Source organism: Chionomys nivalis, chromosome 3, assembly GCF_950005125.1.
Source record: "Chionomys nivalis chromosome 3, mChiNiv1.1, whole genome shotgun sequence".
NCBI lineage: Eukaryota > Metazoa > Chordata > Mammalia > Rodentia > Cricetidae > Chionomys > Chionomys nivalis.
Window position 1 is genome coordinate 109057564 of NC_080088.1, and position 21062 is coordinate 109078625.

General features: G+C 54.7%; 1 protein-coding gene across 10 annotated transcripts in view; it reads left to right on the plus strand.

The window, feature by feature from the left end:
* Ncor2 (nuclear receptor corepressor 2) overlaps positions 1-21062 on the plus strand; it is a 157721-nt gene that overhangs the window by 76824 nt on the left and 59835 nt on the right. For 8 of the 10 annotated variants that reach the window (XM_057765917.1, XM_057765913.1, XM_057765916.1 and 5 more), the window contains 6 exons: positions 5420-5486; positions 9038-9210; positions 10049-10142; positions 11924-12102; positions 15612-15666; positions 17519-17617. In XM_057765917.1, the coding sequence (XP_057621900.1) occupies positions 5420-5486; positions 9038-9210; positions 10049-10142; positions 11924-12102; positions 15612-15666; positions 17519-17617 (667 nt within the window). The remainder of the gene's footprint in view (positions 1-5419; positions 5487-9037; positions 9211-10048; positions 10143-11923; positions 12103-15611; positions 15667-17518; positions 17618-21062) is intronic. The other 2 variants (XM_057765920.1, XM_057765918.1) reach the window with 1 other exon arrangement.

The window sequence follows — 21062 nt, forward strand, 5'->3', positions numbered from 1 at the left end:
TGGGGTCACGGCAGGTCGGGGGCATGTACCACCAAGCCTGGCTTCTGGGACATTCATTTATTTACTCACGCGCTCATTCACCCATTCATTCATCCATTCATTCATTCGCTTGCTGATATCACAGAGTTCTATTCTCACCCCATGGAGTCTGGACAATATGGGCCTATTCCCTGCTTTGGTTTTTCTGAGCAGCAGAGGAAAGGAAGGGGTTCGGTAACCAAGAAATCCTCTGCTCACTTGAGGCTTGCCCAGGCCAACTTTCATGCCCTGACACTCCTGGAGTGGGTTTCTCTGTGGTTTTGGTTCCTGTCCTGGAACTAGCTCTTGTAGCCCAGGCTGGCCTCGAACTCACAGAGATCCGCCTGCCTCTGCCTCCCGAGTGTGGGATTAAAGGCGTGTGCCACCACTGCCTGGCAGGGTGAGTTGGGCCAATGTCTCAGTGGGTGAACAAGGTCTCCTGGCTAAACTGGAACCTCCTGAGTTCTGGGATTCCAGGATTTGCTGGCATACACAGCTGATGCAGCTGACGATCGTATAACTGGCCAATGATTTTGTATAGCTTGTATTGCTTAAAGTATGTGATGTTTGTAGGGAGAGTCATGGAATGTTCCAGGTTGTGGAATCAGCCATGGATTCAAGCTGTAGAGGTGTGTGTCCTGGACAGTGCAGGTGATGTTGGCCATAGCTAAGCTGTGACTTCACTTAACAGGGTAGAAATGGAATGGGTTTCTTAGATGCCCCTGTGGCTCTGTTAGGCACTGAATCTGTCTGGGCATGGTGCCATAGGCCTGCGGGCCCAGTGCTCTGAAGGCTGAGTTAGGAGGTTGGTGAGTAAAAAGTAACCAGGCTACAAAGTAAGACCCCAGTGGCTTTAAACAAACTTGAAGACACAAAGAAGGAAGAAAAGGGAGGGGGGCTCTGGTCTTGAGTCTACACTGGTTGGGGTGACCACCCCTCCGCACGATTCTAGGTATTAATCAAAATATAGCTCTGACGGAGTGAACTTTCTTAAATACAGTCAGTTTTCTGTTTGGCAAGTTCATATGTGAGTGTATTATGAGCTTGGAGTGCTGAGGCTTGACGTAGGTGCCTCTAACGTCATGGCCACCGTTGTCCGTTTCAGTCTCACCGTGAAGGAGTCCTGAGGAGAGAGGAAATGGAGTCATAGGAGAGGGGAAAGGGACGCTAGCCAGACCTGGGGCAGGATGTGCTGGCTGAAGACGGTCGTGTGCAGCGTCCAGGCAGATGGGAAGCGCAAAGGTCCTGGGGCTGTGCTGAGCTTGTTGAGACCGCAGACTGCCGCAGCCACAGGCAGGATCAGTCAGGCCCAGGAGGGTGCTTCTTATCCTCCCAGCTTGTCATCATCTGCAAAGACGTGGCCTTTACTGTGGGATGCGCTGTGCTGGGAGGTTTATCTTCAGGTTCACCCTGATGGCCACTGGGAGAAAGGGCCCGGGACACCGTGGGAAAGCCCTAAAGAGCTGTGGGCAGTGAGGTATGGAGGGTTAGGGCCTGGCGTCCATGGTTCCCAGCTCAGGGCTGGGCAATATGTGATACCATAAAGCCGCGTCTTGACTGGTAAAACAGTACCATTGCTCACTGGGGACCAAGGGACTTCAGATGGGGCCATTGGCTCTGTTGACCAATCCTGCTGCCCTGGTGTGGCCTGTTGTTGAATCTGAGGGATAATGAAGCCTGGGCCTGGAACACAGGGCTCCTGGCATCTGTTTGCTTTTGTTACTGTTTTTTGTTGTTGATTTTTTTTCAAGACAGGGTTTCTCTGTGTAGCCCGGGTTGTCTTGGAATGCACTCTGTAGACCAGGCTGTCCTCCAACTCTGTCTCCTGAGTGCTGGGATTAAAGGTGTGTGCCGCCACTGCCTGACTTTTTTTTTTTTTTAATAGCTTTTGAACAGAGTTTTCATACAGTTCACCTTTAAAGTCTAAATGACTTTTACTAGGCCACAGAGGTGTGAGCCGATCAACGTGGGTCTAACCACACAGCATCACTCGGGGATCTTGTTGTCTCTTTGTTTCTTCCTGGTCAAAGACCCTTCCTTGTCCTATCCCTGCCCCTTACCTTTCTGGATATTTCTCACGCATGAGGGCTGGGCTGTCCCAGTAGCTCATAGTATTGGAGTGGGTACAGTAGGTAGGGCGGGGTGAACAGAGACTATTCCCAGAAGGGTGGCTTGCTCAGTGACATGACGAGACTCAGGGCCCGGAAACTGCTGGGAAGATAGTAGGCGTGTTACCCAGGTGAAGTGTCGGGAGCTCCCAGGCCTGCGGGATAGGCCCTGGCTCAGGCCTGGGGGCCTTTGGGGCTACTGCCTAATTGGGTGAGGAAGAGCTAGACCGCTCAGCTCCCTAGGGGTGGGGGGGTCACTAGGGGAAATGAGAATGCCCTGAAGGAGGAGCTAGGACCTTTGGCGTCACATCTCTGCGGAGACTCAGTTCTGATAGTGGGCCGAGTGGTGTCAGGTCAGGGGTGTGCCTGTGATCCCAGCACTCAGGAGGCTGAGAGAGTGAGGTTGAGGTTAGCCGGACAGACAGACAAACCCTACATAAAACAGTGTTCTCAGAGCTTCCGATAAAGGTGGTGAGGGGCCCTTCTCTGGGAGGTGTGCAAGCCAAGAGTGCCATAGGTTGGTGTCTTTGGTTTGGCATGTGGCAGGTAGGAAACTTGGAAAGCCAAGATCTGCCTTGCAGGGCCTCTTGTCTCACCATCTGTAAGGTGGGACTAGCCCTGGGGGCCACTGAGGACCCACTGAGTTAACACCCTCACCCAAGTTGACATCTGGACCTCGCGCATGGAGGGGTGTTGGAGGTTTTGTTCTGAGTCCCTGACCATAGAGACGGTTACTCCTCATTCATTCAGTCCTCATTCATTCAGTCCTCATTCACCAAATATGTCTCTGCATAGCTGATCCACGCCAGGCACTGTTTGTTCCTGGGAGACAGCCGTGAACGGGCCCCCACTTGAAATGGGGAGACGGGCAAGCTCAGTTCTCGTGTGGGATGTGACAGCTGTGACAAGGACAGTGAGATTGATCGAGGGGTTGGTGGGGAGCTCCGCCACCCAGGGAGCAGAGCCGCCACTGCTCCTTGACTGTCTGCTGTAATTGCTGAGGTGGGAAGGCTCCCTTCCCTGGGGACCTGGCCCCTGTCATTTTAATTTCTCTGCCTGCATGCCTGGCCATGACTTTCAAGTTAATTTCATGCTTGGCTTCCTGGTGTGGGTGATTTCAGACATGCGGAGGTCACCTGTGCGCCTCTTGCCTCCTCTGCCTTGCCCTGGAAAGTGTCAGTAGCTGCCAAGCTAATGCCAGGGAACCTGCCACCTGGATTGGGAGGCTGGCCTTAGGGGCTTGGATCTCTCGAACTGCTAGCAGAGGGATGGCAGCCCCCAGGTCATGCTGGCAGAGGGCCGTGCAGGAGGCCACCAGGCACTGTGAGACCATCAGGAGCATCCATGGCTGGATGGCAGATGAGTCTCAGAGCACAGGGTGAGGCTGCACAGCCACCACCCAGCCTGGGTTAGCGGCCTCCTGGTGTTCCCAAGTCACTGGCTTTGTGTGCCCACTCAGTCTCTGCCAGAGCAGCCTTGGTCCTCAGGTCTCAGGCTTAGTGTTAGGAATATTTCCTAACGTGAGCTCCCTGCCGACACAAAATTCCCAATCAAGCCAAATCAAAACAAGCCAAATTAAGAAATATCCAGGTTTAATGGGAGTTCTGTGCTCTCAGATGGCCCCGAGGGGAAACCAGGAAGCCGGGAGGAAGGAAAAGGGACCACGTGTTCCTCTTTTGGGGGCTCAGTTAAATACCCTGGGGAGTGGTCCTCACCCCACCCCCAGGTTGGGGTCAGGACCTGGCCTACTGGGATTTGGAGTCCAGACCAGGCCTGGGGGCTGGGATAGATGCAAGGGGTTGGGGCTTAGAAGGAGGTTTCTTGCCTGGTGACCTCAGACAGTCATGTTGCTTTGCCCCACTTTGGTTTAGGCTGGTCTCCTTTGCCACAGTAGGCAAGGACTTTCTAACACCTGGTCCTCAGCTTAACCAGGCACATGTTGGGCGCAGGTGGGGTCACACCGTCCCTGAATCTCACCTTGTCCTGCCAAGCCCTGGAGCCCAGGTCCCCTCAGCCCCTTTCGTGTCTGTTATCAGCAGGTTGCTGATTTCACGGACTGCGGAAGTCCTCCCCTGTCTCTCCGCAGAAGTTTGTGTCTTTCTTTTCTTCTTCTTCTTTTTTTTTTTTGTACACCACTGCATCAGGATTGGTGGTGGCTCCGTTCTTCCAGGAGGAGGAGGTGGCTTCATTCCTCCCCCCATACCTCTTGTCGCCTTTTGCTCTTGCTTTCCTTCAGTCTAGAATCTTCCCAAACTCTCTACACGGTGGAGAGTAATTGAACCTTCGATCCTTCTGCCTCTACCTCCCAAATAATGAGGTTACAGGTGTGGACCACTGCTCCCATTTCATGTGGTGCTGGGAATTGAACCCAGGGCCTTGTACGTGCTAGGCAAGCATTCTACCAACTGAGCCATATCTGTGGTCACAGGCCTGGGACCTCCAGGCTTTCACTCCAAGGTGACTCCCAGTAGTGGAAGCTCTTGGTGGCTTGGGGACACGCTGGCACTATGGGAAAGTTGAGGGTCCCTCACCAGAAAAGTGATGTAGCTATGAGCCCGGGTTAGAGAGGGCAAGCTCAGTTCCCAAGGCCTCTCTGTGTCTCCCACAGGACCCAGAGGTTGGTCACAGCACCTGGCTCAGTGTAGTAGGGTTATGGGGAGTTAGGGGGTCTCTGATGCTCAGTGGTGGGGTAGGGTGGGCAGAGTCCTATATCCCATGGCCGCTGTGCCTTCCCTCAGGATTTCTGTTCCCTCTTTGCAGTCTGAACCCTCCTGCCCACCGTTGTCTTTTTTCTACCCTCCATCTCCATTTTCCAAATCTTTGTCCATTCTGAGGTAAATCTCTGATCTCCTCTCTTCTTTCTCTTCTCCCAGTTTCTCTCTTCTGTCCCTCTCCCCATGTCTCCGCCCCTCTTTTTCTCTCCTCGGAATTCCCCACCCCTTTTCTCAGTAGTACTTGCAGAACCTTGTGAGGCCTGTGTGGTCAGGCTGCTTGCTCTGTGCTGAGTGGAAGCTGTCTGTCTGTCTTGAGCTGGAGACCCCTTGATGCCTTTAGCCACTCACAGGACAGGATCCCCAGGCCAATGACTCGTTTGCCTCCGGGCGGCAAGGGGCCCAGGGGTTGAACTTGGTTGTTTGGTACCTGTTGCTGACTCAGGAGACAAGGATGGTGCAGGTTGGCATGTGTCGGGACTGAGGGACGGGAACTGTGAGCTTTGTGGGGCAAACCAGGCTCTCATCTGACTGAGGACAAGCCGAGAGTTGCCATCTCTGACCCTTGTCTGTGCTCTCCAGAAACCAGGCAATGCGGAAGAAGCTGATCCTGTACTTCAAACGGAGGAACCACGCACGCAAGCAGTGGGTGAGTCCTATCCTGTCCCCTCCATACACATGCAAGCAGTGTGTGAGTGAGTCCCTTTCTATCCTGTCTCCTCCATGCCATATGAAAGCAGTGAGTCCTGTTCGGTCACCTCAACACCGTGGGCAAGTGGTGTCCTGCTTCTATTCTGCCCTTCTCCAAATCCCCATCCCTAACCCTTCTTTCCCATTGGTGTAGTGGATGAGGCCCTGTGCCCCCATGGCCATCCCAGAGTCAGGGCCTCTTCAGGCCAGGCTAGTCAGACCCCGAGGTCCCTGTTGGCTCTGCAGATGTTGGAATGGCTGGCTGGGTCATAAAAGAATGCTGTAGCTGACCATAGAGTTGGCAGCTGCTGTGGTGATGGGGGTTTAGGGCTCCTAACCCCTTTCCCAGTGCTTGGAATGGGGAGCCAATGAGGCTCAGAAGGGAGTCCTTTTTTCTTTTTTCATTTGTATATCTGTATATCATCTATATTTGTGTGAGGGTGTCAGATCCTCTGGAACAGGAGTTACAGACAGTTGTGAGCAGCCATGTGAGTGCTGGGAATTGAACCCTGGTCTTATGGGAGAGCAGCCAGTGCTCTTAATTGCTGAGCCATCTTTTCAGCCCCAAGAAGGGAGTCTTCAATTCACTCTACGCACCATGGACTTTTGTGCCCAGGGAGATTTTAGGGAGAGATGGAGGCAGGAGGGCCCTGAGAAATGAACCTCCCCCATCCCCAGCCGGGTCAAAAAGCAACCCTTGGAAAGCAGCAAGGCCCCTGGTCTGTGGTGGTGGGCGGTGGTCCTGCTTCCTGAAGCAGGGTGAGCCGTGTGAGGAGCCCCAAGCAGCTGCACTTTGACCCGCGGGAGACCAGGGCTAAGGGATGGAGGCCAGGTACCTGTCTTCGGCTCAGCTGCCAGGCAGGAGCGACACCCCACCATCATGCCTACTTGCACAGTGCCAGAACTGTGTAGCTAAGAAGTTTGTGGGGTCGACATCATAGTGGTTCCGTCAGGTTCTCCCTCCGTGCCTTCGGCTCCCTACATCAGGATGTCTACACAGTCAGTGTCTGTCCTGTGGTCCTGAGTCGGGGAACGGTGCCCTTCCTGGGCTCTCTGCGTGCAGGCCATGGTTAGGCACTGAACCAGCATCAGGCTTTGGCTGGATATCATCCATTCCGTTCAAGCCCGGTGCTGCTGGGAGACAGTGGGGAAGTGAGGCTGGTAAGGGAGCGGTGGAGGCAGGCAGGGCGGAGGCTGGCCTCAAGGCTCTGCTCAGCTGCACTTGACCCTTCCTGAAGCCATGTCAGATGGGGCTGCGGGGTGGTCCCCACCTCCTTCCTCAGTCAGGTCGGCCTGGTACTACTGGTATTACTGGTACTGATGTGGCGGGGCTACTCAGTGGTGCCTGGAGCCTGTGGGTACGCAGTCAACAGGAGGCGGCAGCTAGGCACTACTTACACTGAAGTGGCTGCTGATGCTCGAGTCCAAATTGTGGGTGAAGAGGAGGGCGGTCACCAGTTAGATGCCTTCAGCTGCAGGCACTGAGGTGGATTTGTCTTCCTAGCCTTGTGTTTCAGGCAGGGGAGCTGAGACAGAGAGGCTAAGGCACTTACCCCATGTCACACAGCTGAGAAGTAGTCAGGTCTGGGTTGGTGCCTGGCTGCCTGGTTCCTGAGTCTGTGTTCAGATCCACCTGGGTAGGCAGGGCTTGCCCTGAATTCAAGGGCGAAAAAACGAGTTTCAGATAAGCTCAGGTGGAGAAGGGGTCCTGGGCAGCAGAGGAGGAGTGGCCACGTCTAGATGCAAGGAGTAAGAAAGGGCAGGAAGTCGTGTGCAGATCTCTGCTGCGTGAGGGCAGGTAGGAAGGGAAGGGCCTTGCTGCTGTGGTGAGGAGAAGGCAAGCATGGAGGTCCGCTCCTGCCATCGCGCCTTGTCACCGCTACATGCTCCTTGCGGTCTGCCCTGAGCTCCCGGCCTCAGCCTTATCCAATGTCCCATGTCAGAGCTCCCTGTGGCTCCTGTAAGGAGCCAGTGAGGTGGAGGAGAATCTAGGGTGGGCTTGGGGTCATAAGCTCCGTGACTGGGGCTGTGGAGGTAGGGGACTGCTTTTTAGAGGTAAGGAGAAGCCTCCGAGCCCTGGGCTTTGCGGCCCAGCTGGCCCAGCTGGCCCAGCTTACTGACGGGAGGCCTCCATGCCGCAGCACCAGGAAGGGGACACAGAGAGCGTTCTCATTTTCCAGCAAGGCCTGGAGAGCTGGGCCGTGGGCCTCCCCACAAAGCTCTGCTTACTCGCCTTGTCAAGTCAGACCCCAGGGGTGGGGCTGGTTCCTACCCAGAGAGGAGCTTGCTTCACTCCTTCCTGCCGGAACAAGTGTGCTTGGAGGCCTGTCGGCCATGTTCCATGTTCCCATCCGGCAGGCTGACAGAGGTTTGCCTCTTCCCTGGCGAAACCTCCTTCCCTGTGGGTGGTATCCTGCTGTCCCTTGACACCCCCTGGACCAGGTGCACACATTCCCTAGTAGATGCAGACACAGACTGTAGCAGGCACATGTGGTTAGACCTGGAGAGTCCTGTTTTAGACAGAGCTTCCTCCAGAAACTTTGTGCTGGTACCTGGGGCTATGGAACACGTGGGATATTTCTGAGGTCTTGGGGCCCTGTCGTTTGTCTGCAAGATAGGGATGGTACAGCCCCGGCCCTCCGCTGGCTCCTGACTGACCTCAGCTCTGGCATCCACCGCTGCCTCCATCCTCTGGACTCTGTAGAGTGTTCTCTCTTCTTCCCCTGGGCACCTTGGTGGGAGTCAAGAGGCCTAGGCTGGACTGGTGGTGTCCACCCCTGTTCCTGCTGGGGTCCTACACTCCAGGCTATCGTTCACCTCTTGTTGAGCCACGGGCACAGGGTGCTCTGGTCAAAGGTTAAGCACACTGTGGCGGCATTGGAGCACAAGAACATACTGGGTTGCTGTGTGACCATGTCTCCAGTCCTCCTGTGACTGCTAGAGGTGGAGTTTTTAAATGATTCTCTTGGATATACAGAGGGCATGTGGCTGTGCACTGACTGGTTGGGAGATAAGCGGAGGAGGGCAGAGCCTTCTTTTCAATGTCTCCTAGGGTTTGGGTTCTTAGGTTTAGACAATGGATGAAGAACTACCAAAAAGTGGATGCTCCCTGGGAATACCTTTCTTTCCTGGGCCATAAGAGCTCTACAGAGCCATGCTGCCCAGGACAACTTCCTGAAGTAGTAGGACCCCGCTTGAACTGTGCAGGGTCCATGGTGGCCAGTGTGAGCAGAGGGCATGAGCTCAACCTTTTGGTCCAGGGCTGTTTCTCATTGGGTTGTGTGACTGAGATAATAACTTGGTGGGCCTGGTGGCTTCTAAGTCAGATGAGGAGACCCGGCTCTGGGAAAGGAGTGGCCATAGCATTCATGGGGCACCCATGGCTTTCCAGGGGCCACAAGCTCTGTGATGTGACAAAGTGAGCCTGTCCATACCCCGTCTGTCGGTGTGAGTATAGTGGGCAGTCTCTGGTCCTCATCAGCGTTCCGCTCTTTGTCTGTGCTCCCTCAGGAACAGCGCTTCTGCCAGCGCTATGACCAGCTCATGGAGGCGTGGGAGAAGAAGGTAGAACGCATTGAGAACAATCCACGGAGGAGGGCCAAGGAGAGCAAGGTGCGGGAGTACTACGAGAAACAGTTCCCGGAGATCCGCAAGCAGCGGGAGCTGCAAGAACGCATGCAAAAGTAAGGGCTCCCTCCACAGAGATGAGGGGTGAGGGTAAAGAGAGGAGCCCATGTTAGAGAGGGACCACATGCAGGTTCAGGTGCATGCAGAAGTGAGGGCGCCACAGAGATGGTGCGTGCAGGGGTGATGGTGAAGAGAGGAGCCCATGTTAGAACACATGCAGGACTGAGTGCGTGTGAAAGTGAGGGCACGGAGGTGAGCCCATGTAAAAAATACCTGTGAGGCATGTGGAGCTGAGTGCTGTGCTGGCCCATTTGGTTCCCTGGTGGCCTGTGTCACAGTGACACCACAGGGCTTCCTACTTAGAGCTAGGGTTCCTTAGCACCTGCTGGGCCCAGACACTCATGAGTCTCTCCCTGCTGTCCTCTCTCCTTCTATCCCACACCCCTGAAGCTGCTGAACGAGACTCAGCTAGGGTGGTTGGTGGGTAGCTTCACTCAGCTCCTAGCTGTGTGCCTGTCCCTACTGAGGCCACAACCTGGGCGGGCTGTTCTCAGTGAATGAGGCTAGGTAGTGGTCACCTGCATTCACAGGTTCATCAGGCCTGTCTCACTCACCCATGGCAGCATAGGTTTTGGGAACTGACTTGAGGCCCAGAGACCTGCACCTGGCCCTCAGGCTGGAGGCAACACTGGGCCCCTGGTGGGTTGCTGTCTCTTACTAGATTGGTTCATGGGAGACGGGCTGCTACCCCGTAGCCTGAGGGGCTCCAGGCTTATGAGGTGGGAGACCTAGCCCTAACTTCCCACGCTTACCCTCCAGAATGTTCTGCCCCCTGTACCCAGCCTAGTCTCTCAGTAGGAGGGCTGACCCTAACTATGTCCCTCTGGTCTCCAGCAGAGTGGGCCAGCGTGGCAGCGGGCTCTCTATGTCAGCTGCCCGCAGTGAACACGAGGTTTCCGAGATCATTGATGGCTTATCTGAGCAGGAGGTGAGTCCACTATGATGCCATAGGCACCCCACTGTCTCTGCGTGTCCCTTTCCGTGTCCCTTACATGTGTTCCATGCCACAGCAGGCAGATGCCAGCAGGAAGTGAAGCCACCCTGAGCCTTTCAGTCCAGAGGCTGGTGGTAGGCACATGTTAGAACCAGTGTTGGGTGTTGTGGGCACACTAATAACCAGTGGCCTTGCCAGGCCGTGCCTGTCCCCCAGAGTACAGAGTTGATAGAGATGCCAGCAAACTGGAAGATGACTTGGCAGGACAGAGTTGAGGAAATTCACTAACCTGCAACCCCTGGTGCCCAGAAGGGACATCAGAAGGCTGGGTTGGTGGACAGGGATAGGTAGCCCTCACTCCTCTCCCACTGCCACATTTCATGCCTTCTGTTGACTGACCTTGGCAGAAGTAGCAGGTGAGCCTGTCAGTGGGATGAGGTGGAACAGCTGAGGACCATCCTATAGGAGTCTGTCTTCCAGCCGGTTGTCCTGTGGTCCTCCCCGGAGCACCTGGACATTAGTGCCAGTATTGGTGACTCCACCTATAATCACCATCTCGGGGCCTGCCCCCTTCTGGTCTCTGGACCAGGTGTCCAGTATGACATTTGTCCCCATGGCCAGCACCACAGTGGACCCAGAATACCATGTCCCAAAACCCTTGCTTCCTTCCCAGTGGCTTTGCTCACAGGTAGAGGTGGCCAGAGCACCCCATCCCCTTTGAACCCCTTGAGGCTGTTTACATGGACACTAAAATGAGGTGCTGGACAGGGCAGTTGGTGACGCCTTTGTGGCTGTTCTCTGAGCCGAGTCCCCGCCCATGCACCACAGATGGCTATTTAAGTTGTCTTGTGCGCGGTGACAGCCCCAAGCACCTAGCAACCTGACTGGCTTGGGGTGGGCACCCCAGCGCAATGTAAGATGCCCAGATGCCTGGCCTTGAAGGGATGCCCTTTTGCCATAGTTCTGTAAGAAAACCTTCCTCCTCTTGGGGACAGAAAGCAGACCTTGAAAAGCCACCAGCTGCGGCCCTGGAGCTGGCTGGCTGGCGACCGTGTGCCTGGGTCCAGTACCTGTCCCACAGATGTGGCGGCTTCACCAGCAGCTCTAGGACGTGGACACGGCTTTCATTTCCTCTGGAAGCAGGAAGGTGTTTCTGTCCACCCACACACTGTACCCTTCCCTGGGTCCTAGACACACAAGAGTGCTGCTGCTGCCACCCCTTGGGGGAGACATTCCCAGAACAAGGCTGGAGGCAGAGTCTGGTTCAGAACCAGAAAGTGCTGGTCAGGAGACATTCAGCAGTCAGTGGCATTTCCCCAACACGGGTGGATGAGCAGCCACAGAAGGGCAGGGCAGGCTGAGTCCCCAGGGCATGCTGGTTGTATTGTGAGTACTTGGCAGGTAGGTGGCTAGGCTCTCTGCATGCCTGTGCTATGCCCTGGATTCCTGGCTCTGAACCAGACATGTGCCACCCCGTGAGTGCATGGAGCCGGGCTGGGCCGTGCCCCGTCCCTGCCCTCACAGTGTTTTATTACACTGCCTTCGTGGCCCCGAGTTTCATGGGTTCTGCTGCTGCAGATGAGGCCTCATGCTCTGTACTGAATTTATAGCTCTGCCTTCCTGCCATCCCACGCCTCTAAATCCTCACCAGCGCCAGCCACTGCTGGCTCTTAATTCATCCCCCACCCCCAGCAATGTCCAAGGCCCAGGATGCTCGCTCCTTACCTGCTAGGTCCTTCACTTGCCCTCTGACCCTACCCTCTGTTCTGTTGCAGAACCTGGAGAAGCAGATGCGTCAGCTGGCAGTGATCCCGCCCATGTTATATGATGCAGACCAGCAGAGGATTAAGTTCATCAACATGAATGGCCTCATGGACGACCCCATGAAGGTGTACAAGGACCGCCAGGTTACCAACATGTGGAGTGAGCAGGAGAGGGACACATTCCGTGAGAAGTGAGTGCCCTCCATGGCAGCCTGGGAGCCTTGCCTGTATCTTCTCTGTCCTCACACCCTTGCCTGCATCTTCTCTGTCCTCACACCCTAGCCACAGGGACAGTCTGTCTGGAACTCTCCCTGCTCCGGTGGTACCCTGGGATCCTTAGCCTCTTATCTCTGCTTCCATCTCCATGGGAACTACATCCTTGTCTCCTCTTCCTTCTCCACAGCCCTGAATCAGGCAGTTCCCCCCACATAGGCGCAGAGAGGTGACGACACTTCATGGGCACAGAGCTGTATGGCAGAGGCAGGCTGCAGGCTGCAGCTGTCCAGCTGGAATGGACAGACTGTGATAATCCAGGGCAGGAACCAAGGGGGTGGTAGGAGATGAAGCTCAGCTGGGTGTGGTGGCCACACCTTTAATCCTGGCACTCGGAACACAGAGGCAGGAGGTAGATCTCTGAGTTAGAGGCCAGCCTGGTCTACAAAGCAAGTTCCAGGGCAGCCAGGGCTATGCAGAAAAATCTTGTCTCAGAAATGGGGGAAAAAAAAAAGAACATCAGGAGGTTTCTGGGTAACAGTTTCAGGAGGATGAGTGTGGAGCTGCTGGGTAGAGGAAGACCAGTTCAGCCCAGGGCGAGGACCCGAGGGGTGGTCTCTAGGCAGAAAGACACATTCTTCGGGGGCCCTGGAGGGGGTGGTGGGTCTCACGGTATGTTATTTGGAACAGTGTCCTAAGCCCTCCTCAGAGAGGACCAGGACGGGAGGCAGGAAAGGAGAAAGTGAAGTGGGGACGGAGGCCCGCATGTTGCCCAGGAGGGCCTGCTGGGAGCAGGGTTCTTGTGCAGCAGGCATTCATTGAGCAGAGTGGCTGACCTGCTTTCCCTCCAGAGAGGCCTTTGTCTTTATGCCTGCTCGGGAACGGTTGTCTAGGGTCAGGCTGTACCTGCCCTGTGAAGGGCGCTGTACAATAGGCTGCCCCGCTCCAGACCGTTCTTGTTGGCTGCACAGGGCTTGGAGAGTGGCTGCAGAGTGGCATTTGGCCACGGGAACACAAAACATTCTCAGAGGGCTGATAGAGTAGGTCTCTTATCCCTAGTACAGGTCAGCAGGGGACGTACCCCGAGGAGCTGCTCCCGTGGGCATCTAGTCCTTGGTCTCTTTGTGGCTTGTGTCTGGAACTCCTGTTCTCTGTCTGGTGTATGATGTGACCCAGGACAGTGGTCAGAGGACAGTCCTGGGTCTTGAGGTGACTGAGGCCCTGTGTGTTCAGGTCCCCTGGTGGGCTTGTTATTTTAGTGGATGAGCACTGTGTGGGTGTTTGTGTGGCTGAACCATTCCTCTTCAGGTATAGTGATTTATTCTGATCCTCCATAGCTGGTATCTACTTTGGATCTATCTTCTGTCTGTGCAGGATGCTGCCATACTAAGTGGGTCTTTGGAGGGTCCTGGCCTTTGTGGAGGCCTCACCTGCCAAGGTGCTGATGGCAGATGCTTTACCGCTTAACAGCAGCTTGACCCTGCACAAGCCAGTCTCCGTCCAGCCTCAGTTTCCTCCTGTGTAAAATGGGCATGGCCGTATAGTGCTCTCTTAGTGCCCGTGAGGGTTCCATGGCAGGGCAGCCCAACAGAGGCCGGGCTTTGCTGGGAACTGACCTGGTATTGCTGGCTGCTACTTCTGCCCCAACACAAAACCTCTGGACACCCTGTCCCTTATGTCCCTTATGATTTGCCAAAGACCTGTGTGTCCCCATTCTTATTTCAGGGTTGGTCACAACAACAGATGTAATCTAAGTCCACGTGAACAGTCGTTACTCAAGTGTTATTTGGGGGATAGTAACACGGGCATACCAAATATAGTTTTCATAGGCCCAGATGGTCTGTGTGTGCTTAATGTATGTGTAGAACTTTTGTTGTCTGGTTGTTGTTTTTTTGGTGGTTGTTGCTTTGTTTTTAAGACAGAGTCTCATAGCTCAGACTGGCTTCAGACTCACTGTATAGCCAGGGCTGGTCTCAACCCTCCTGCCTTGGCCTCCTGAATGCTGGAATCACAGCATGAGCCACTATGGCCTGCTTTTATGCAGCACAGGCTGGCTTTGAACTCTGAAACTTCTTGCCTCAGCCCATAGTACTGGTAATCTAGGCATGTGCTGCTGCAGTTGACTTCCTTTTGGTGCCTTCTTGACCTGTGATTAGTAGAACAAATGTTCCCTCGGCAGTGGCATGATGTGCCCAGTGCCAGGCTGGACCCAGGACCTCGTGTATGCCTACCTCTGAGCCTCATGGTTTAATTTTTTTCTTTTATTCTTTGGAGATGAGGTCTTACTAAATTGCCCTGTTTGGTTTGGAATTCACTTTATCCCAGTCTGGTTGTCCACCTGCCTCAGCCACTTGAGTTGCTGGGTTGCAGATTGTGTTGTCAAACCTGACTCTAACCTGTCTCCAGTGAACTAATGATGGGGAGAGGGATAAGTGCCCTAAAGTGTCTTACCTTTGGTTCCTGGTATCCTGGGGCCCATTACTGCCAGAGGAAACCCTATAGAAGGTATAGGGGCAGGGCAAGAGTGGTAGGTGCCCCAGGCTTGCCTGCTACCTGGGTGGGCGGAGCCCTGGCAGGGTAGCCCGCCATCCTGCCGCCCTGCTACCATGGCTTCCTTGGGAAGAGCTAAGAGGCCCTTCCGGATTCCCCAGTGTCTGGCGGGGGGGGGGGGGGGGGGGAGCGGGAGAGGCCTCTGGCCTGCTGCCCAGCCACCTGGAGGCCAGGCAGGGCGGCCCAACACAGGCTAGGCTCTGGTGGGAACTAGCCCGGTACTGCTGGCAGCCATTTCTGCCCCAGGAGATACCGGGGTGGTGGCAAGTTGTTGGAGACTAGGGGACAGGCCCAGTGACGCCACTCAGCACCCTGGGGTGTGAGCGGGCCTTGACCCTGTCCCTACCCCCACGGCTGCCTGGCCCTGACATTTCAGCTGGCTGGCTTTCCCAGTAATGTTCAGTCTTCACAGGAAGCTGGTGGCTTGGCGCCAGTTCCCACCACCCCCTGCGGCTCTAGCCACTTTTGGCTTTTCCTGGGCATCCGAGGCTCTGCTCCAGCACTTCGGAGGCCTTATCGCCTGGCTGGCCTGGCCTCATTCAGGCAGGCTTGGCGTAGGCTGAGTTAGGCCGGGCTGAGCTAGGCCCAGCTTCTCAGATCCAGCTGGGGAAAGACACAAAAGCAGATCTGGGGGGGGACCCCACTGGCAAGCTGAATGCCGTGTCCTCATTTTTCCTGGAAGCCTGCGGCAAGACAAACAAATGTATTTTCAAAGGCATTACAGCCAGTGAGTCACTCAGAGGAACGCCCTGGACCCTGGTCCCTGCCCCACAGCCCTTCCCACGCCCTGAAGATCTGCTAGCGGGGCGGCGCCCGCCAAGCCAGGCTGGGGTGGCAGGCGCCCGGGCACTTTCAGCTCTTGGTTGTCTTGCGGGACCTCCCTCAGCCTTGCCTAGCCTCAATGCCTGTCTCTTTTCCCCCTTCCCCTGCCCCCCAGGTTCATGCAGCACCCCAAGAACTTTGGCCTGATCGCCTCATTCCTGGAGAGAAAGGTGAGTGCCCATTCCTGGCTGGCAGTGCTGGGTACTAAGCTAGCTCGCCATCCATTCCCCAGGGCCGGTATCTGTGCTGGGTGGAGTGCATGCTCCTCCTCTGTCTCCCTGGCCAGCTCCATCTTTATTCTTGCCTCCGCCTCCTTCCTCAGGGGGAAAAGCCATGCAGGCCCCACCCGGGATGGGGAGGAGCCTCGGGCTTCAGTCCCAGGCGGCAAAGCTGTGGGGACTGGCATCACACAGCCATTTGCCCAGTACACAGGGATAGGCGCCAGTTTAGAGAGTTTTGCCACGTTCCAGCTGAGGCCTTGTGGCCAGGTATGGCCTGCATCCAGGACTGTGTGTTTCCGGAATGACCTTCTGAGACCATGAGTATTGTGGGCTTCCTAACAGTCTAGATACTACTTGCAGTGTGTGGCTAAAGTGTCTCTATCATTCTGAATAAACATTCTTGCAGATTGATGTTTGAACTCCACCCGTCCCCCAAACCTGAGCCTCAAGCACTCTGTTCTAGCTCTGCCTCCTGTTGATAGGAGTCACATTGTCACCCGAGGGCAGTTATGTGGCCTTCACTCAAACACTAGGCTGGCTGATGGCACATGGACAATCCTTAGCAGCATTGGCTCTGTGCTGGAGTTGCCTCTGTAGGCCCAGCACCTTACACTACCATGGCCAACCCTTGAGGGCTGCAGTTTATGTGTCTAGTCCCTCAGCAGTGGGATGCCCACTAGCCACCCTGGCTGGCCCCTTGGCCCAAGTCCCAGGTCTGCTGGCAGCTGGTGGGAGGTGGGACATGGGACCCAGACAGCCATTTTCAAAGACAATGACCATTCCTGACATCTGCCGTGGGGGTGTTATGTTCTAGGACCCTTTGGGATCCAGTACCTGACGAACCAGTGTTGGAAATCAGCCCTATAAATGGCCTACCTGGCTGGTGACGTGTCCTGCTGGGTGTGGGCGACCCAACAGTCCTAGGTTAAGGTTAGGGCTCCATAGAGTCAGGGGTGGCTCAGAATTGGAGGTTGAGCAAGGCTGTGGGGGAGGGAAGAGGATGGGACTGTGAGGGGGAGAGGTACTCAGAGGGCCTAGATGAGGCTGGCCTGAGCCTCTAGGACACAAGGTTCCTGCTAAAGTCCAGTAGGCCCAGGCAGTGTGACAGCCAATGCAGTTGACATCCAGGTCAGACTTGTCATCAGACCAGGAGGAAGTTTAGCCTTCCTGGGCTGAAGGGCAGTTTCTCTGCTGGGCTATGGGCAAGAGTTGGCTTGGGGGACCCTGGGGACACAGTGTCTGTTCGTGGCTCATTCCAGGGGTAACCTGATGTATAGGCAGCTGGGGTCTGTCCCACCCTACAGCCCTCGTGGTCTTTGTCTTGATATAGGAATGGACCTCTCAGGCACAACTGCCATACACACATCCGTTTTAGCTTCTTGTCTCTGATGCCTAAGTTCTGGGGGAGGTTATTCTGGACTCCAGGTGTCGGGGAGTAAGCACAGGGCTATGTGTGGCAAAGGCTGGGTTTGTGGAGCTGTATGTGCCTGAGGCCTTCATGGGAACTGGGCTATTGGGATGCCAGCCCTGTTATAGCTGCAAGGACAGGACCTATGTTGATAACCCATAACTCTCTACCGTCTCTCCATGCCGGGCTCTGTCCTGTGTGTTTCTCATTCAGAGTAACCCATGTTAGTAGCGTGATCAGTGTGCTCATCACACACAAGCTGGTGTGATTGGCCAGGGTCACCCAGCTTGTCGTTGGAGGAACTAGGATTTGAACTCGGGCTTTTGACGCCTGGCTCCTATTCTGAATCCTTTCACCCTGCGTGCTCCTCAGAGTCTTCTCTCTGTCCCACAGACAGTAGCCGAGTGTGTTCTTTATTACTACCTGACCAAGAAGAATGAAAACTACAAGAGTTTGGTGAGGCGGAGTTACCGGCGCCGAGGCAAGAGTCAGGTAAGAGATGATCTGGTTTGCTTGGCTTTGGGGCCTGGGCCGCTGCGCTGTAGGGTCCCTCATGGTTGAAACCATACACTGTTAGGGTTCCCTCTATGGCATCTGACTTGAAGAGAGATATTGGCAGTGCATTTGGGGAACAAACTGCTGCTTCTGTCTTACCTGGGTCGTCCCTGGCGCAGGGCTTATCCCGTCCATAGTCCATATGGCTAAAAGGCCACATTTCAGGATTGGAGAAATGATTCAGCAGTTAACACTGACTGCAGCCTGGCGTGGTGGTGCATGCCTTTAATCCTAACACTTGGGAGGAAGGTGGGTTTCTATGAATTTGAGGCCGCCTGGTCTACAGAGCTCCAGGACAGCAAAGATCACACAGACACATCTTGTCAAGAAGGAGGGAGGGAGGGAGGCAGGAAGGCAGGAAGGCACTGGTTGCTCTTAGAGAGGACCCACATGGTGGTTCACAGCATCTGTCCCAGGGGTTCATTTTTTTTTCTGGTCTCCATCAGGTACATATATGGTACTGAGATATACGTGCAGAAAAGAGACCCATGCACGCAAAAGTTTCTAAGGTGGGGAGCACATTTTCAGAGTCTAGACTGCCCGGGACAATGGGGTGAACCACCAAACATTCATAACTCTGCTTCTTCACTAATGGATATTTGAGGGGAGAACTACCAAGTTGTCACCATGCCCATTTCATGCCTTGGTGTCTCGAGTGAGCCTAGAGTGCCAGCAGCTTGCAGTTCAGCTCGCTGCCTCTGCGTAAATAAAGCTTTATTGGCACACAGCCGTTACTGCATAGCCTACGTCACTGTCCACCTTTAGGAAAAACTGGCTGACCTCTGGAAGATGTTAAGTAAATACAGGCAATGCATAGGTCCCTGGTACACAATGGCCAGGGATTCTGTGACTGTGGTGTTTGGGAGGTGGAGAGATGCTGTGTGCTGGCCATCTTCCTCTCCCAGGCCAGGTCCCCTGGCACATTGGGCTGGACCATCAAGAGTAGGGGCTACTACCCCACAAAACAGGTGCTTTCCAGTTCACTCAAGCAGAGTACAGTCTGGGAGGCCAGTCTGCTGAGACAAGCGAAACGCCCCAGAAAGAGTGCCTGGCTAGCTGGCAAAGTGCCTGCCGTGTAAGCGTCAGAACTGGGTTTTGTCCTTAGAACTCACACCAAAAGCTGGGTACTGTAGCACATGCTTGTAATGCTTCTAGTGGAAGAGAGGTGGAGACAGGGATCCCGTGACTTGCTGGCCAGCCCACCTATCTAATCAACAAGCCATAGGTCCTAAACAGAGACCCAGTCTCAAATACAAGGTGGACAGTTCTTGAGCAACAAGACCTGAGGTTTTCATCTGGCTTCCATGTATATGTGCACACAGATACAAACACTTGTGTGTGCACGCTCAGTGAAACACCCAGGACTTGGTCTGTGGCTGTGGATTTCCAGCTCATTTTATGTGCCCACAGTGGGCTGACCTACTCATACTTCTGACAGATGTGTGACTCCACAGCTGTGTGGCACAGAGCAGTGGGTATGCTGTAGGTCTTGCTGCTGTGTCCAGGAATGTTCTAGACTAACAGACAAAAGGTCAATTAGCTATCAAGTAGAAGGCGTGGTGAGGTTGGGAGGCTTTGGGTCTATGGAGACATGGGACCCTGTTTAAATCTCCATTCCCAGCCGTAGAAAGTAGAGGGGCTGCTGCTGCCTGCCGTGGTGGTAGTGGTGGTCGTGCTGCTGACAGAGATGATGGGTTTGGTGATAACGCTGGTGATCATGGGGCTTTGGTGATGGTGGTTGATGATGGTGATGGTGGTGATGGTGGTGATTGTCTTTTCTGTAGCTATGATAAAAATAACCATTGCCAAGGCAGCCTACAGAAGAAGGCGTTTAGTTGGGCTTACTGTTCTAGAGGGTTAAGAGTCCATCGTGGCAGAGAGGTGTGGCAGCAAATTGCAGGCACGGTGACAGGAGAAGAAGCCAAGGCCTCACATCTTAAACCACAAGCACCAAGCAGAGAGAACAAACCAGGGGCAGCGGGTGACTTTTAAACCTCAAAGCTGGTGACACACTTCCTCTCATAAGGCCACACCTCCCGTGCCTCCCTAAACAGTGCTGCCAACTCGGGACCCAAGTGTTCAAATGTTTGAGAGTATGGGGAACATTTCACTTAAGCCACCACAGTGATGATGCTGGTTTTGGTGATGGTGGTGATGATGATGATGATGACGATGATGGTGAGAGGTGTCGTAGCCATAGTGACAATGGAAAGAATTGGGAACATCCACAGGGGACAGACCTTGGCTGTAGGAGCTGAGGGAAGACGGTTGTCCTACAGGGCCAGCCTGTGGTCTCTGGCCAGCCGCACTGCCAGTGTGCATCACGTGAAGTTCTACTGCTGAGCTGTGAACTCTGGGGACTGTGTTAACTGGGCTCTTTGCTGTGGTGATAATGCCCTGAAACGACTGAGGGCAGAAAACTACTCCCACCTGAGGGTGGCCCCGCCCAGTGTGCCTGTGCTGCGGCTGCTTCTGTCTCCATCTGCTCTTTGGTCCCTGTTTCCTCTGGTGCCTTCAGGAGCTGCTAAGCCATCTCTCTGTCCATTTCTTTGCCATCTTGTTCTCCCCCCTCACATTGTTCCTCATCCTGCATATCTGTTGGCTGGGGGGGCGGGGGGCGGGGCTGTTTATAGATGCTGTGGTCCTGGTGTGGTTCCTGTGGCTCCAAGCCACACTGTTGCTTAGGGACGCCACAAGTGGCCATTCTGCTTCTCAGCACAGCAGGTGCCATGCAGAAGGCTCCCAGAAGGTGGCTGATGGGTAGACGAATGTGTGTGCCCATCAGGGCATGTACTGAGTGCTTACTGGATGACGCTAGGCTTTGAGAACTACCATTTTAGGGGAGTCCATGTGTTCAGGAACACACTGGGATTCCAGCAAGCCATTCCTTCTCTCAGATTCTCCAGGGAAGAGCTTCAAGGTAGACAAGACACCAGGTGGCACTTCCAGGTGGCTAAGGTGCCAGTGGCCCTCCCCTTCTCCACGCTCCACATCCTGCATGCTACCTTGGAGAAGCTACATTTTCTGCACTAGCTATCTTTCCTAGCCCACGCAGGTGTCCCGTGATCCCCTCCCCTTCCCCGCATGCTCTTTCCATCTCTGCCTTGGTGGGATTGAGCCAGGAGAGGAACAGGACAGAAAACTGACCTGGGGACACCTGGGTATCTAGCACCCATACCCCTCTGAACACACTGGGATGGATGTCTGTGGAGATGTGGACTCTCAGATTTACCCCCTACTTTGGTGGCCAGCTTGTCCAAGCCAGAGCTCTCTGGTTCTTCAGAACTTGCTGTTAGTTTCTCTGAGACCCTCAGCCCTAGGAACTAGCACCCAAACAGAGAGCCTCAGGTACCCTTAGGACCCTTTCTGTAGTGTCTGTACA